General features: G+C 33.2%; 1 protein-coding gene across 1 annotated transcript; it reads right to left on the bottom strand.

The window, feature by feature from the left end:
• Positions 1-537: 537 nt before the first annotated feature.
• On the bottom strand, positions 538-5753 carry ERF73 (Integrase-type DNA-binding superfamily protein). The gene is made up of 3 exons (XM_006828599.4): positions 5454-5753; positions 1374-2131; positions 538-698 (listed from the first exon to the last, which is right to left on the bottom strand). The coding sequence occupies exons 1-2, from the start codon at positions 5644-5646 to the stop codon at positions 1413-1415; spliced, it is 912 nt and encodes a 303-aa protein (XP_006828662.1). The 5' UTR covers positions 5647-5753; the 3' UTR covers positions 538-698; positions 1374-1412.
• Positions 5754-18242: the final 12489 nt, after the last annotated feature.

Here is an 18242-nt window from a genome sequence, read left to right as displayed (position 1 = left end):
CGAAGTCATCTGGCTACCTCATGCGATATAGGAAAGTATTACAACATTTGTCAAACCATGAGAGAATGAAGAAAAATCGCATCCCCACAAATTTGACCAAGCTACCAAACTCGGGGAACCATCATCCAATAAGAACGAAAGGCAACCCGAATTTCATGAGAAACTCACACATCATCATCCAAAACATGAATATGCAAAATATTCATACATTGATTTTACAATGATTATGATTTTATGAATTGTTGTTATTTTGCCCGACAAAAAATATTATACTCGGTCATTAATTGAAACTTCAAAGAGGATCGCCCGTCGAGTCAAAAAGATGGATGCCTCTGCATGAACTCCACCCAACAAGCATGGCAGGCAGGCAGGCAGTTCAAGAATTAAAAAAAGCGAAGAAAACAGATATAAGCAATTTTCACAAATTACAAGCTACAATACCAGAGTCCTGTACCTAGACATCACACATTTCACCCCATACCCACAACATCTGAGGTCCTTAATCCCATACTATGCATATGAGAAAACAAAGAAAACTTCAGTGAACACAAGTATTCATATATGCCATCCAATAGGTCCGAAACATAGTTTAACCTACTTTAAAGTAAAAGCAACACTTGGACAAAGATTGAAACTGAAACCACCAAACATAAGGAGCGCCGCACCAGCATCGAATCACACCAACTCCGCTCCTTCCCCTGCAAAATTATTAATCAAGATATACAAGTCTCAAAACTGTTCAAAAATAAATAAATACTAGTCTCAAGAAAAGCTCGTATAAAAACCATTTCGTATTTGTGAGTGCAATAAGTGGTGTCCACAAAATGTCTTCTTGACTAGACCTGTTCAAAAAATTGAATAGGTCTGGTAAGAGTTAAAAAAGCGTTCAAAAAAAAAATCAAAAAAAATTATATGAAAAATATATTCCAAAACGAAATTGTTGAATATTACTGAAAAAATGAATTTTAAAAAATCGATTTGTGTGCCCAAGGGTACTTTTGACATTTTCTAACAAAAAAATGTAAAAGCAAGTATTAATACCCCGAACAAAAAGAAGGGATTTTATATAACTTTTTTTTTGAAATTTTTTTAAAATACCTAATTGGATCACCGAAACCAAAAACAGTGTCAATGACCGGTTCTGATCTTAATGGACCGCTGGATTGTGCACGCACTGCTTTACACTTTGATACAGTGCTTCCCAACTTGGATTAGTGGGGGAAGATCATTGAAGGGATCGGCAAACCAGATCGGTCTGGATTGTTACGAATGGTGATCCAAAATAATATTAAAAATAAATAAAATTAAAATTATACGATGGAAATTCAGGGGCAATTAAGAAAACCTAGAGAGAGATCAGGGGCCCTCCTTACTGTGTCTTTTGATATATACACACAAGAGACGGATGGTCATCAGAATGCGGTGCCCTCAATGAACGGCAGATCATCGAAGCTCCAGAGGTCCATCGACCCTCCTCCGTCCTGACACGTGTCCGCCACAGGCACCCTCTCCTCTACCCCCTCGAGGTAAGGAATCTGAAAAAACTTCATATACGACTCAAAAGCCGACAGCTCCTCCGATAACTTCTCCGCCGGATTACCGTTCATGTCGCCCTCACTTTTCGCCGAAACTTTGCACGAAAGATCAAGGCCCCCTCCGTCCACGTCAGTTGATGCCAGCTCAGACCCCTCGGGACACGTGGCCAGCCCAGATGATATCTCGTTCACCTCGTTTTGGTCCCACGATAGGTCCGTACAGTCGAAGGAGTTGCTCCCTTGATCGGAGAAGATATGGACCACATCGGACGGTCCCGAAGCGCCGATCGCAATGGGTGGTGATCGCTTGGCCTTCTTGGGCACGTGCGGAACGGGGTCATTGGGGAAGTTGACCTTGGCCTTGGGGCCGCGTATGCGCCGGGCCTCGGCGTCGTAGGCACGTGCGGCCTCCTCGGCGGTGTTGAATGTTCCTAACCATACACGTACCCCCTTGCCAGGGTCTCTGATCTCAGCCGCCCATTTGCCCCATGGCCTCTGGCGAATGCCCCTGAACACGTTCTTGCGCTTCCTCTTAGCGCTCCTCTCGGGCAAGGATGAAGTCTTCAGCTCTGGGACCTTCAAATACCCACCTTGTTCTGACCATCAAACAGATTAATTAAATTTTCATACGGCGAAGTTTTTTTACATGATGGGTAAGCTCCTCATAATATTCAAAATAAAAATGAACAAGCCGACACTTAATTTGTTACAAGATACATTCCTGCTTTTAAGATTTCAAATTATTTTTTTCTATCAGATATCATTCCAAAGGTTTCTAATTTCAAAACTGCATTTTGCTTCTATAGTAGAAGGTCGCAACATTTTTTTTAGGTGGCACCAGTTACTTCCCCGTTTATGACAACGGATTAGAGAGATGTTTCATTATAGGGATGCTACGGATTATGGTTTTGTAAAGTGTTTCATGGTTAAATACTAAAAAATGGTAAAAAAATTGCATTAAAAAAAAAAGGATAAAAAATTATCCTATCCTCAGTGCCCTTTGGGTAAGAAGGGAAGATATACTTAATATGGAGCATAAAATATCTAGGCCCTAGAATATGTATTTGGGAAAACCAACCAAAATACACACAAGCAGCCAATAACTTTCCAACTATTCCTTTTGATTAAATTTTGAGTTTGAATAGCAGAGAAATGACAAACTATCAAACTATATAAAAGTAACTAGTATCATTAATAATTTTATCATATATTTATTCCTTGAGGACCAAACGAAAGGATAGGATCAGATGAACAGGGGTGTTAAAAGTGAATAATAGAAAACAAAACGACAAACATCACCCACTTTGAAAGGAAAATATCATCTTGCTCCTTTCAATATCGAAATATAGCGATTTCCTAAGGTTAAAAACATTAAAGAAGAATAATGTATACTATTACAGTATACTTTCCCTAATGTTATTTGTCCACCGAAACATAGTTAATGCACATTCACAACCATCCGATTTATAATTTCAAAGACGGACGAGTGATCGCGATCACTTTGTAATAAAAGCAAATGGTCTCTTGATATAAATTCACTGATTTGATACAAAGTCCAACTAAAATTTCTCAAATATTGAGATAGATTTCAATTTATTAGATTTTACCTCCAATGGTTAAAAATATTTGTGAGCTCCTTATACGAAAAAATAATTGATATCATAATATGAGTGTTATTCATCCACTAATTTGATAATTAATAATAATAACCGCCTCTTTTTTGATGGGAGGGGGTGGAAACACTCATCCACTAATTTGATAATTAATAATAATAACCTCTTCTTTTTTGGTGGGAGGGGGTGGAGAAGAGGCGATAAAATAGACCAATTAATGACCATAAATTCTTTTGTAATGTAAATTAATTACCATCAAATTAGCATGGCCTTCTTAAACTTTTAAGAATTTGTTAATGTTTCGCCTCATTTCCACTTTTTCAAGAGAAGTTCACCGGGTAGTGAAAATCTCCGAGGAAGGTATTGAATGTCCCAAGAAATATCTGTATAAAATCGCATAAATGAAGAAGGAAAAAAAAGGTAGAAAATTCAGGCACAAGTCAGAAATCCGGGAAAACAATTTTTTCGTAATAGCTTACTTATGTTGAGTGAAATAAGAACAGTGATATTTCAAAGTAAAATAATATAACCCAATAGTAAAAAAAAAAAAAAAATTGATACGTCAGAATCACGAAATATTTTTCTTCTATTTTCCAATTTTCGCAAACTCAGGGCCTAGGACCAGATCTGGATCTGAACAAGTTACTCGGACAAAGTAGTCGGAGCAGTGTATTGGGCCAAAACGCCCTAAAATTCAAAAAATAATTTTAAATAAATTGTTAAAAATAGGGAAATAATAAAAAATAAATAAAAAATATATACAAAAAATCCAATTAAGCCGAAAATATATAAAATCAGGATTTAGAAAAATACAATCTGAAAAAGAAAATATAAAAATAGGACATAGGACTCACCAAATATTGTTACAAATCTAAATTACATATAAAATATTTCTACATTTATTCCATTATTTTTTATATTTATAATGTTAGTATAATCATTGTACCAAGTACTCGGCCGAGTTTGTGAACAGTAGCTACTATTTTTTATAAATACTCTATCCCTTCCTTAAATTGTAATTCAGCCAGCTTTGGAGACTCTAATATTTCAAAAAAATTAAAAAAAAACCGAGGAAAATGGAGGAAATTTACAACCACATTTTAGAGAAAAATATCCATCTTCCAAAATTTACAACTGTGGGGCAACAACCAAGGTTAATGAATAAAAAGATTATTTAATAAATATGAATTTTCTGAAGTTTCATGATTAACAAAATAAAACAGCAGAGAAAATTTTGAAGCTAAAATAAAATAGCAAAAGAATAAATACATTAATTCAAATTAAGGGCATCTCAGTCAAACCATTAATGGGGGTCTTAACGTCTTAACAAACATTTACACAAGAATAAAGTGATTAAAGCTGGGCGAAAAACTACTAACTCAAGGCATAACAGGAGATCAACCTGCAATAAAGATAAGGAAAAATAAAATAAAAGTAATACTACCAAAAAATCAAACCAATACTACCAAAATTAAAATAAATACTTCGGAATAAAATAAATTGAAGTTTCAAGAGACTAAAATAGCCTAAAAAAAAGTCATAGGAGATCCAACATTGAACAATAAAAAGAAAAATAGAAACGATTTTGATCAACTCTGTTCAAAATTGAAACAAATTTTGATCGAATGTGTTCATTTTGTGGTAGATAAGAAAAGAACAAAACGCATAAGCTTCAAAATTATTTTAACAATAGAGTAAAGCAAAAAAGACTTAAAAATAAATACAAGTTGGAAAAAAAAAAAATTTGAACCAGAAAGGTAAAAACCTCCTGCCACGAATACAAAATGAAAATAAAAAGAGATAGAAATAAAAGGAAACTATTTACCCCCAAAAAAAAGGAAAACATTATCAAAAAAAAAAAACGGGTACAACGAAGAATAAATGTACAGGGAAGCCTATATATCCTTCCGAAAAGGAAAACATTATCAAAAATATATATATATATATATAGTAAAACGAAGAATAAATGTACAATGAAGCCTATAAATCCTCCCTCTATTACATGCATCTTCAGAAAGGTATAAACTTGAGAAATAAATCCGATGCAAAACAAAAATAAAACTGTTCTGAAACATTTTCGGAAATGCAAGAAAAGAAACCCTAATCAACCATTAAAAATCACTTTACTTCCTCAACTTTATATCGTTTTCTTTTCATTTCTCCCTTTTTAAGCGCATCGATCAGAAACTAATATTCAAAAAGCCACTGATAAATTGAATAGGCAACAGGCCCCAAAGAAAAAACCCAGAAAAAAATCATTTTTAACCAATAAAACAAACGGAAAAAAAAATTAAAAACCGCTTACCAGTGATTCCCCCTTTTGGAAAAGCGAAAGGCTTGATATCCTCCTCCCCTTCATCTGATTCATCCTTGAACTCCTGAAAATCGGCTTCAAAGTCGTCATCAATGTCGATAAACGGCGATTTTATCTGGTTACGAGTGATCCTCCTAGACCGATTAGTCGGAATAAAATCGGATATAATCGCTCCGCCACACATTTTCAACCAGCAAGTAAACCCTAGCTCAAGTTCGCTGCAATAATAAAGAGAAAGCTTCTGGTTTTAGAGAGAGAAAGTAGAGAGAGAATTTTTTCTTATGTTTTCACAAGAAGGAGATGAGGGGCGGCATAGAGGTCATTTTAAAGGGCTTCATGCAATTCTTTGTTTTTTTATCGACTTTTACGTTTCCAATATCTGTCCTAATCTTTATTAAGAATGCCATGAAAGTCTCTTTTTATAGAAGCCCAACATATCTTGACTATTTATTTCTGGTACTAAGAACATCCAGATATATGCTATCTGAACTGTCAGGATCTTCATGATGGAGAACTGTAAGAAATATGGACCGTCCATTTATTAGAGCCCAGCATACTCTGAATAAAAGGGCAGCAATCCGATTTCCTTTCTCGCGAAAAGCTGAGATTTTTTGTTGCTTATGAAAATGATGGGCATGTTGAAAGTCCTATATGTTTTTTTGGGCCTTTTGGCCATTATTGTCGTATTTTTAAAAAAATTACATTTTTATACCATACTATTAACCATCATAGCTTCTTTTTCCACCGATCCCAAGTACAAATATAATTATTTGGATTAAAGTACCCCAACTTTAAATTGTATTTCTAAAATGTGACGCCCAACATGCAGTCAGGCACAAAAATGTTTCTAACCACCTGTCCCATATAAACTAGCTTTTGATATAAAATGTCTTTTATACGTCCGATAACAAATGTGAAGCATATATTGAAATTGTACTTGTTCAGCACATTATATGTCGGACCGGCTTTTATATTCAAATTGTGCTAGTCCAACACAATTACCAGCTTATAATGAAATTGTGCTTGGATTAATAACTTTTTTTCACTTGAAGGTGAGTTAATAATATGGTATCAAAAAATGCTCGGGAGCTTGGGAGTTTGTGAGGCAAGGGGTGGGGACGGGATAATTTTTTCCTTTTTTAAAATTATTATCAGAATTATCTTCTTTTTTTTAATTAATTAAAGCGAGGGGACAAGGGTAAGATTTTTTTTTTTTAAATTATTATCAAAATTATTATTATTTTAATTAATTAAAATCAATTATATAAATCTAATATATCATTTTCCTCTATTAAAAACCATATCCACCCTAAAACCATAAATTCCTATATCATTTCAAATAACTTCCAACGATCTATGTTTACTTAGTCGGTACCTTTTCTGAGTCTTTTCCCTTTGAATCCTTTTTTTGTTAAATCTAAATGCAAAATAGTGGCGGAGGGATTAAAGAGGTCGCATGGATTTCATGATTTAAAGTAGGGACAAAGATGACTTAAGAATTTAACATAAAACCCAAAAGCGGAATGGCGGTTCTATTAACCCATGTAGACAATAATACCCTAAACACTTTTCATTATGGCATAAACATCCTTCGATTGAACAAATTGAATTTTGCATCCTGTATATTCTCCGTGCGACCGAACGTCGCCTCCTACCATTGGCACGGCCAACGGCCTAAGGGTTTTTCTGTGCTCCCGAGGGAGCACCTTGGGCTAAAAAAGATAAGGATCGGGGGGCTTCCTTTACTCCCACGGGACCACGACATGCAAGCTCATTTGTTTCTCTAATTGCTTCTATCAACGGCTGACATATATCATGTCATATGCTTATTTGCACGCAGTCCAACCATAAGAAACTTGTTCACAAATGAACCTATTGTTAGGTTGTATTCATCTCTTCGTTAACTCTTGTTGCAGAAATTAAAGTTTTTTTAATAGAATATTTCGATATGAAAGATCTTGGAGAAGTTTTTGTACGTTCTAAAAATCAAGATAATGAGAAATGGCAGAAAAATAACCATTCGACTATCGCAAGAGATATATTGTAAGAAAATGTTGGATTAATTTGAAAGGGAAAATTGTAAGGTCATACTAACCCTCATTTATAAGAAGACCAAATTAAGCCTAGTCATGTGTCCCAAAAGAATCGAAAAAAAAGCGGCCATGCAGTGAGTATTCTAAACATAAGTATAGTTGTGTTGTTGGTGTATGCTATCGTATCGATGAAACCAGATTTATCATTTGCTATGAGTGTGATCAGCAGGTTCCAAAGTAATCCAGGCATGAAGCAGTCGAAGGCAATATACAGAGTTCTTCGATATTTGAAGGGAATTGTTGCTCTTGCGCTCACCTATAGAGGAGGCTCAGAAATTCAAATACAGGGATATTCATATATGGACAATGAGGGCGTTCTAGATAAGATGAAGTCCACAGTTGGGTATATCTACACACTTGCTAGTGCAGTTGTTTCTTGATGCTCAAAAAAACAAAATGTCGTTGGACACTCGGCTATGGAGTCAGAGTACATGACGTGTTGTCTCACAGAAAAAGAAGTTGTCTAGTTGAAGAAGTTCCTGAGTCAGCTTAAATTCGTATCAGTAAAACGCTCGTTTGTGATGATCTTCTACGATAACCAATCAATGATTTGTGCTAAAAAACCACAGTTTCACAAGAAACCTCAGCATATAAAGGATGACTACTACCATATTCATAACATGATCCGAGCAAGAGAGATAGAGGTCGGTATCTCCCGAAAGATACTTTATTAGCAAAACCTTACACCTTTAGATTGAGTCTCTCAGCTGCTCTTATTTCTGATAGCAGCGTAGTAGTAGAAAAGATGAGGTTGATCGATATTATTGTTTGGTCAGGAGAATGGGTCTATAACAAAGTAATCAAGACAAGACCAAACCAGCAATCCAACCTATCGAATCACCAACCAGTACCTTCGTTGGTCGGTGACTATCTAAATAAAGTAGGCAAATATTTCCAAATCATTATTCATATTTTTTTCTTGATATTCTAAAAATTTGGTCAAACATATTCGACCAGTGGTCAGACTAGTTTTGACTTGCGAGGTTCTTCATCGATTCAATGACTGCTCTGATTCATATAACACTGGTTCATAATAAGATGGGTGAGGTTTTTGCTAATGTCTAGAGGTATATATATCTCTTCTGACCCAAATTATAATATTCATTGTGATAGTGAATTTCTAGATGTATTTCCTCCGGGATAATAATGTTGTATTCACTTATTTCATGTCTAGAATGTACCCGATTTTAGGTAGGATCCTGATGCTTGAGTTCTTAGTTATGTGAGAAAGGGGTTACGAGAAAATATTTGGAGAGATGAAGAGACAGTGGGAGTAGAAGTTGGTTTTAAAATTAGATGAACTAAAAAAAAGTATAGAATACAAGTTTAGTAATACTAAGAGTACAGACAAGGAAGTAGTTAAGATCGAAGGTAAAAAACTACCAAAAAAAGAGTATTGTCGATATCTTGGGTTGATAGTATAGAAAAATAAAGAGTTGAGGAAGATGTCGTACATATAATTAAAGCTAAGAGTGCAAAGTGGAGATATGCAACCGAAGTTTTATGTGATCGTCGCATACCAATAAAGCTGAAAGATAAGTTTTTATAGAACATCTGTGAGACCTACTTTGCTTTATAGGGTAGAATATTTGGCGGTCAAGAAACAACATACCCATAGGATAAGTATAGCTGGAGATGATGATGTTAACATTGATGAGAGGCAAGATAAAAAGGGATATAATTCAAAATAAACACATTTTAGAGATTTTAAGTGTGGCTATAAACATACGATAAGATGAAAGAAAGTAGACTTAGGTGGGCAGGCCATAGACAACACAAACCCAATGTGGCGTATATTAGAAGGTGTGGGTTGGTTCAAGTGGAAGTCTAAAACAAGGTAAGATACGTGCCGAAAAGGACGTGATTAGCAATAGAGAGAAAAGATATAAAGAGTATCACCCTTAATCAAACACAATCGCGAATCAGGATTTGTACATTCGTTTCCGATACTTAAAAAAAGGGTTTAATGAGATAGAAAGCTTAGCAAGAGATTATGACAGTAAAAATTCTAAAGAGAGATTGGGGAAGCTGGGAAATCGAAGCAAGAGAGAGAGAGAGAAACACCCAAAGTTAGACACTTGTTCGAGACACACTTGTTTGAGACTAGTCAGGAGCGACAGTTATGAAGGTGGCAACTTAGAGAGATGGCGAGGTTAGGTGGAGCACAATCAATGAAATGAGAGAGAGAGAGAGAGCACCGAGTTAGGTGACAGTATGGCAATGGTGCAAGTGCCACCTACTTCGATGCACAAATATTAGAGATGAGAAATCGCTGTAAGAGAGAGAGAGAGAAATGACGCAAAAAGAGGAGAGAAAGAGAAACGAGGCAACGTCAGGATGTCACCCGGTGCATTGCACCATTCCCAAACCCAAGGCCCTTACACCTAAAATAACAACAACTCCAAATTTCGTACTTATCCCTATCTCTGAAAGTTGTGCCTCTCATCCTCATTTTTAAAAATAATGACAAATTCATCCAAGCCAAAAGCTATCGCTTCATCATCGAGTAAGGCACCTTTCTATAACGAAAAATGTTTTAGCCGTATCAAATGAAGTAAAGCTTCACCTCCAAACTCAAATTTAGTGTTGTGGTATCGAAAAACTCTCAAATTGACGATCACGATTTTTACCATTATGATTGTGGAAAACAAATTTGGAGTCTTAATTTTATTGTATATGGGATTGTATATGATGAAGCCATTTATTTTTTATACTTTTGGGTTTATAAGGCCTTTAAAAGCCTTAAGAGATATTATATAAACATCTGAAATAAATGAATCATAAATTCAGTGGGAGTGTGGTCCTCTTGTAGATCATACTAGCCAAATGCAATTTATTGATACTCGGATTAGGCTTGACATGCTAGGCCAGTTGAGTTGGAAAACCCAAGGTACTTGGGCATAGAGATGAAACCAATGATGGTTTAGTGGGTTAGCCCTTTATGAAGTCGGAGTATGTTCGTACTGTGTGACCCTTGTGTGTGATGAATAGTTCATAGAGACATGACTAAAACCTCATTGTTGTATCATCACACAACATGTACATAAATAATTTTACTAAGATAATAATCCATCATTGATGGCGAAACGTATACATGTGAGAGATTACTCTCACCATAGAGTCATGGTTGTATCATGGTCTAGTAGATCATGGTTTGTCTCTAGGGGAGAACCTGAAATCCACATACTGGGATTACGTCTCTTAGCCTATTGATTGACTTTGACAGTCCAATCATGAGCTCTGCAGTAGACTGTGGCTCATAGGGACTACTGGGTTAGTTTCAGAAAGCAAGCGCAGATCGTAGTCCACAGTTAAAGGTGGAGTGCTCATGTGCGTTGATAAAACCTTAGACCTATTCGGATTTCATTTCCATCAAAATTAATTTAATTTAATTAATTTTATGTTATATGATTTTTAATATGTTTATTTAATTTTTTGTTATTCTTCTGATATTTTAATTATATCATTTGGATTTATAATTTAAAAAAAAATTAACTTTATGTATTTAAAATATTCAAAGTAAATAATATTTATTTCTAAAATTTTTAAATCTTTTTATTAATATTTTATGTTCCACATGGGGGCCTATGAGGTCCACTATACTTACCATGAGATGGTATGTGGGGACCACCCATGCTCACCATGGGTTGCACGCCCGATTCCAAGGGGCATTGGTTTCTAATAGTGATAAGCCTTTCATTCAAGGCATGTATTTTTAAGTAAGCTTTGATATTGAAAGGTGGCTTATAAATCATATTTAGTATGTCCTGATAATCAAGTTTTTGAATAAGGAAGAGATATTCATTAAATGAAAAAGTAAAAAATTATTTTTCTTATTTAATTTATTTGATGGGAATAGATTTAAGAAGGGAAGTATAAGATTCTAATACCTTCCTTAGCATCTTGATGATAGATCCAATGAATTGATGGCTCACATCTCTCAACCTACAAGTCTTATTAGATCGACGGTAAAGATTCGTTTCTACAATTTTATGACAAATCCTAATGCATAAAAAATCTATAAAAATGATCATTCTCCTCCCTTATCTCTATACCTTGTACTATTCTCTCTGCTCTCTCTAAAATAGAATCTCTCTCTAACCGACATCTCTCTTATAGGTTCTAAATCAAGCTTCTACATCTCTCTCTTAGAGGTTCTAAATCAAGCTAGGTTCTGGTTATATGCTTTGTGGGCAATAAAGGGATCATCCCTTGCTAATAGTTTCTCCCTCCTTTTTTGATTTCTATCTCTCATAAGGATCAAGCCAAGGGGCTTGGATTAGGCCTAATCATAAAGGCTATAGGTGGGTGGTTCTAGATAGAGATCCATGTGCATTGTTTGGGTTTTTTGTAAGAAGGAGAAATCAATAAACTGATCAAAGATCCCGAGTACCATCAGAAGGAGGAGATTTGGCACAAAACTCGTTTGAGATAATCCTTGGCGATTTTACTTATTTAAAGTTCTATTTATGTTATGTTTTTCTTTTCACATAAAGCAAATAGTCTAGTTATTATTATTATTATTATAAATCAATGGTAATAGGATATTGTGAGTGATATTGTCGGTGAAAGAAAAAGAAATTTTTAAATATATACAATGTTTTTTAGTATTAAATTTTATAATTAATTTTAGAATCAACATGTCGATTTCTTATGCTTAAAGTGCATTCGAGATGAGAATTCAAGTTGAGGCTTTACTTTCTTCATTAAACTTAGACCCTATAAAAACTGCATCCTTCCACTATATCTTAAAAATACTAACACTAATAGCAGGTTGAAGTTCCATAACTCCGTGAGATCTGTGTCAAGTGTGATTTTCAAAATGTAGAAAATTTTCATGATGTTGCTACAAAATTGTTGAAAAAGAATAGATAACCTTAAACTATTTCATCTACCATTAAAGGTTCAAGTTGAAAGCATGCCCATAGGAACTTTATATATATATATATATATATATGGGTAGTGATCTCATGCAATGGTTGTATTATAGTATAATGCAACCACACATCTAAAAAATCATGTTTATGGTATTTGTATGACCTAAAATTTTACAAACGTATTCTCTTCATTTCAATAATCAATCCAAAATAAATAAATTTTAATTTGAACCTTAGATATGATCAAAATGAGTCCCCTCCAACAACGAATCTAGGTCATTCATTTGGTGAATTTCTAGATCTTAGCCTTTACAAATTCAAAATCAATTTTTCCTTTCTAACATTATTCATCTAATAATAATAAAGCCATCTAAAAAAATAGGGAAAAAAAAATCCTTCTAAGTCCTAGATCTAAGCATCTTATCAAAATGAACGGCCTATGTTAATTGAGCTAAATCTTATCAAAATACTTTTTAGGTTCCGTTTTTAAATTTTTATTTTTTGTGTTTGTTCATTACAATAAAAAGAGTATATGTTTTAAAATTTGGATCAAACAAAAGGCCTTAACATAGTTTTTTTTAATGTTGTTGCATCACATTACTATACAAGTGTTGCATGAAATCACAATCATATATATATATATATATGGAAGATACTATAAAAGGCCTATAGGTGAAAATGAACAGTGACTTCGCCTACGCTCATCACCATCCAAAGTTCATCGCACGTTTACTATTGTTCAGTAGTGTTTTATTTTTCATTTCTTTTTTACGCATGACTTGAAATTTGGATAATTTGTTAATAAAAAAACAAACAAATCTACAAAAAATATCAAAAAAATATTTTATATGAAAATATTTGTTTAAAATACCCCCAAAAGTTTTGAAGGTATTTTGGTCAATATTATTTTACGAATTATTATTTTTATATTTTATTTAAGTGTGCCTCACTAAGATGTACGTACATTCCAAATTTTAGGTAATTCTGATTTATAAAAAAAATGAAAAATAAAATACTACCAGACAATCGTGACCGTACAATGAACTTTGAACGGTGATGAAGGTAGGAAAAATCGCTGTTCATTTTCGTCTATAGGCGTTGGGAAGACTTTATATATATATATATATATATATATATATATATATATATATATAAGTAATTATCCTATGAGACCCTCCCACATCCATCTGTGTAAGACCCTGAATGATCACCATTAAATTTGGCACAGATATCTAAAAAAGTTAAGTCTCAAATCTATGTGACAACTTTTCTAGAGATGTGTCATATTTAATAGTAATCCTTTGGGGTCCTACACATATGGGTGTAGGAGGGTCTCATAGGATCATTAATATATTTAATAGTGATCATTTGCGGTCCTATACATATGGGTGTGGGAGGGTCTCATAGGATAATTACTAACTATATATATATATATATATATATATATATATATATATATATATATATATATATATATATATATATATATATATATATATATATATATATATATAAATAAATAAATAAAAGAAAAAATAAACACAATAACTCACCTCCAATATTCAAAGAGCTCCATATGGAATCTTCCGATAACCAAAATTTGGGATGGGATGGGATGGTCCAAAGGGGCCTAGAAATCACCCAATTCCGTATATATTTTTTCTGGAAAATTGTTTCATGCGGGCTGGATCGCATTTCTACAATATGCGGTCTAGAGGTATAAGGCATCCATCTCAAAGATAGATGCAAATAAGTGGTCCATCTAAAAATAAGTGTAACTATCGGTCCAAATGTTTTTTTAATATAATTATTATTTCAAGTTCTCAATTTTTTTTTTTTTTTCATATTCATAATCTCCATGATAAAGATTAAATATTCTCTAAAAATTAGAATCAAATTATATTTTAAAAAATATATTTATTGCCAAGCCTGTAGTTCTACATTATGCATGCTGGCCGCATAGAAACTGTCTTTGTTTTTTTTGGCAATTATATTTTTCTTTTTAAAATTGTGATTAATTAGGCACAAACTCCAAAATGAAAGTTCTTGGTGACACTCAATCCATCAAAAGTTTACATCAGATGGATAAAAATAATTATGAGTTGTTGTACTAAAAATATATGATGCTTTAATATAACAAAAAAGTTTATATAAGGGTGCAACTTTAAAATGTAGAACTATGGATGCACCTCAAAAATCCATTGAAAAATATTGTTTTAATAGTGAAAAACCCTCTAATTGATTATCTTGACATCGAGATGTATGACTATGACTAAAAAATGGATTTTTAGTCCCAGGAATAGTACATCTTACAATACATTATCTAGACCGTCCATTTTCAAGTTTCCACTATGTTTATAGATCTACTTGATTTTAATCATTTTTGAAGTTTAAAATTTTATAATTAGATATGAAAAATAGATTTTGAGATAATCCTAAGAATATTTTATATCAAAATTATATGCTATGATAAAATTTGAAGATGCACATTAATTGGATTGTTTAAAGAAACCACACCCTTAATATAAATGCTTTTTATTTATAAGTTTCTATAAGGCTTAGGTTGTTTAAAAACAAAATAGAACCTCACATAAAATTCTCTATCCACAAAATACTTTTGACAACAAAAATCTCTATGTTGACCTTAAAATTAATTTTCAACATTAATGATAAAATTTAAAACTCAAAAAATGATATAGATCATGTGGAACCTAAATCGATTCCATTTGCTTCAAGGTCCAATTCTTTGGTTTTACCTCTTCCTCTTCTCTTGAACTATCCTCTCCCCTCTTTCTCTCTCTTTATTTTCTGACTTAAAATGTCCAATACTATTCCTTTATTCCTACTTCTCTCGTACCCCATTTTTGTCGATTCTTCTCCCTTCTTTTATGTACACTTAAACTTTTAATATTGATTTACTTTTTATTAATCTTCTCGTCATAAAATACTTTTTATTTTCAAAGCTGTCTCGTACAGAGTTAGTATATACTTTAAATATTGATTAACTTTTCCTTAATCTTCTCGTCATAAAATAATTTTTATTTTTAAAGTTATCTCGTACAGAATTGAGGCAACTTGTTATTATAAAACTCTAATTCTGTGTTGGATCCATCACTTCAACTTGGCGCTTGCTCCCCCCAAAAGGAAGCACCTTGCAAATAAATATTCGTAAGTTGACAAAAAAAATATTGCCACTTGTCAAATAATTTTAAGTGTTTCATAGGTACCCCCCATTTTTATTGTCTAGGCGTTGCCTCTGATATTTTTAATATCATACTAACTTGAGTAGTATTTATTTTTGCACCATCTAAGAGTAAAACAAACTTATTTATTTTTATCAAAACACCCAATGTGCCGGCCTGTATTAACTTCTTCCACCACCTCAAAGTAAAAAGATTGATTTTGTTTTTTTTACCAAAATACCCATGTGCCGGCGTGGCACAAAAATATACCGAACTGGCTTGTCCCAGTGCGGTACAAAATTTGCCGGACCAACGTTTAACAAAAAGTGTTGGTCTGACACAAATTGCACTAAACCAACTTTTGATATTCGAATTCTCTCAATCCGGCACAAAATATGTTGGATCGACTTATATTGAAATTATGCCGACCCGCCTATATTGAAATTATGCCGACCCGCCTATATTGAAATTATACCAGTCTTGCACATTTTTTGCCAATTAAGGGCACCAGCTTTTATATGCGAATTATATCAGATCGGCTTCGATATTTAAGTTATTTCGGTCTGGTGCCACACCGCATTAGAGAAAAAAATTGAGAAATACCAATCAAAATTAAGATATTTTGGTCCAAAAAAAGAGATATATCAAAAGTATGAGGGGTAGGTATCTGCTAAAAAGTCTAATTTGGGGGTATCTATATTTTCTAACTTTTCAATTTGGTCTCCTTTGGAAAATAACCAATACATCTCAAATGCATAAACTCATATGCCTCAATAACTAACACATTTTTCACCTCTTGATCAATTAGAAATTGATGATTTATGCTCTATCAACCTTAGGTAGTCGGCAAGGTGAGAAGATGTAAAGCTACATTTTGACCAAATTAGGTTTTTGGGCTTGAAGTGTTAGGCACAAGTCATTTTGCCTAAGAGATAAGATGGTGAGGGTAGGTGAGCAAAGCAATAACTACTCTTTGAAAGTGATCAAATAAAAATAAAACTCTCTCTCTCTCTCTATCTCTCTGTTGAATCAATTTGAAGGGATAGTGGAAAGATTCAAGGAACCAATCATTCAAAATTCCCCATTGAATATATTTCCACTCTCAATTTTGGTAAAGTAGGTGCACACGTCCAAAATTTTGTTATGGTAAATATATGATGAGATCATTTACCTTAGCTATAAGGTAGTCACAATTAATCATGACCATTAGATGTGACATTAGGTGGCGGCATTTATTTTTATTGACTAAGCTCAAAGTTCAAAAGAAATTTTCTCGAACTTTATGCCACATCTAAGCTATCAGATTTCACATTGGATGAATGTGAGTAATCGTGACCTCCATGTACCAAAGGTAAATGGTTTCATTGTATACAACTGCATTTTGCTAGGCGTGTGATTTCTATAAGGTTGAAAACTTAAACAATCCAATTAAGGTGCACCTCCAAATTTTATCATAACATGTAATTTTGATGTAAAAAATTTATTAGGATTCTCTTAAAATCTATTTTCATCTCTAATTATAAAAATTGAAACTCCCAAAATGGTTACAATCAAGTAGATCTATAAACATACGAAAATCTTAAAAATGAATGGTCTACATAATGTGTTGCAAGATGTACTATTTTTTATACTCAAAATCTTTTTTTTTTCATAATCATACATCGCCATGTCGAGATGACCAATTAGAGGGGTTTTCAACATCGAAAAGACTTTTTCCAATGATTTTTGAGGTACATATGTAATTCTATATTTTAAGGTTGCAACGTTATATAAACTTTTTCCTTTTGTTAATGTTAATGAAAAATACAATTAACGAAAAATATTGTTATATTTTTGGAATGTGAACTTGTATATGTAAGGGGTGTGGTTTGCATAAGGCCAAGGCCTTAAACAATCAAAGTAGGGCGCACTTTTAAATAGTGTAAAAATATGTTGTTTTAGTATCAAAAATCTTTATAATGGCCTGAAAATTTATTTTCATCTCTAATTATAAAATTTAACTTTTAAAAATAGTGTAGATCATGCAGATCTTTGAACCCTTGGAAATCTGAGAAATTGACAGTTTAGATGATACATCGTTTTACTAACAATTGTGTCATGTGAGTGTCAAAATTACCCTTTTTTTCTTTGAGTGACGGTTTTCCAAGCACCAGCACATATGCTTCTCACCTTGAAAATTACCCTTTTTTCTTTCAATGACGGTTTTCCAAGCACCGGCACATATGCTTCTCACCTTGATGTGAGTGTGGTTTGCATAAGGTTGCAATCTTAAATAATCATAATAATGTGAACCTTCAAACTTTGTTATGAGATACAATTGTGTTGGATATTTTTAGGATGGTGCAAGAATCTATTTTTATCTCTAATTAAAAAATTTTAATTCTAAAAATAATCCAAATCATGTAGATTTATGAGCACATGAAAAGCTTGAAAATGGATGATCCAAATAATGTGTTGCAAGATGTAATATTTTTAGAATTTGAAATCTCTTTTTTTTTTTCCATATCTATATATCTCAATGTCGAGATGATCAATTGGATATTTTTCCTACATCAAAAACAACGTTTGTCAAAGGATTTTAGAGGTGCCTTAATTCTACTTTTTTTTGTTTTTGTTTTTAATGTCACT

This window comes from Amborella trichopoda, chromosome 13 (assembly GCF_054954075.1).
Source record: "Amborella trichopoda isolate Santa Cruz 75 chromosome 13, AtrichopodaSantaCruz75HAP2 v2.0, whole genome shotgun sequence".
Taxonomy (NCBI): domain Eukaryota; kingdom Viridiplantae; phylum Streptophyta; class Magnoliopsida; order Amborellales; family Amborellaceae; genus Amborella; species Amborella trichopoda.
Note: the sequence above shows the minus strand (reverse complement) of the source record. Positions and strands in the feature narration are given on the sequence as shown.

What these genes read in the sequence shown, in the direction of transcription:
- ERF73 (XM_006828599.4), bottom strand. Translation starts at nt 5,646, where the DNA reads ATGTGTGGCGGAGCGATTATATCCGATTTTATTCCGACTAATCGGTCT. An exon ending in TCCAAAAGGGGGAATCACTG is followed by an intron (nt 2,132 to 5,453) that starts GTAAGCGGTTTT and finishes TTTGATGGTCAG; the next exon opens with AACAAGGTGGGTATTTGAAG.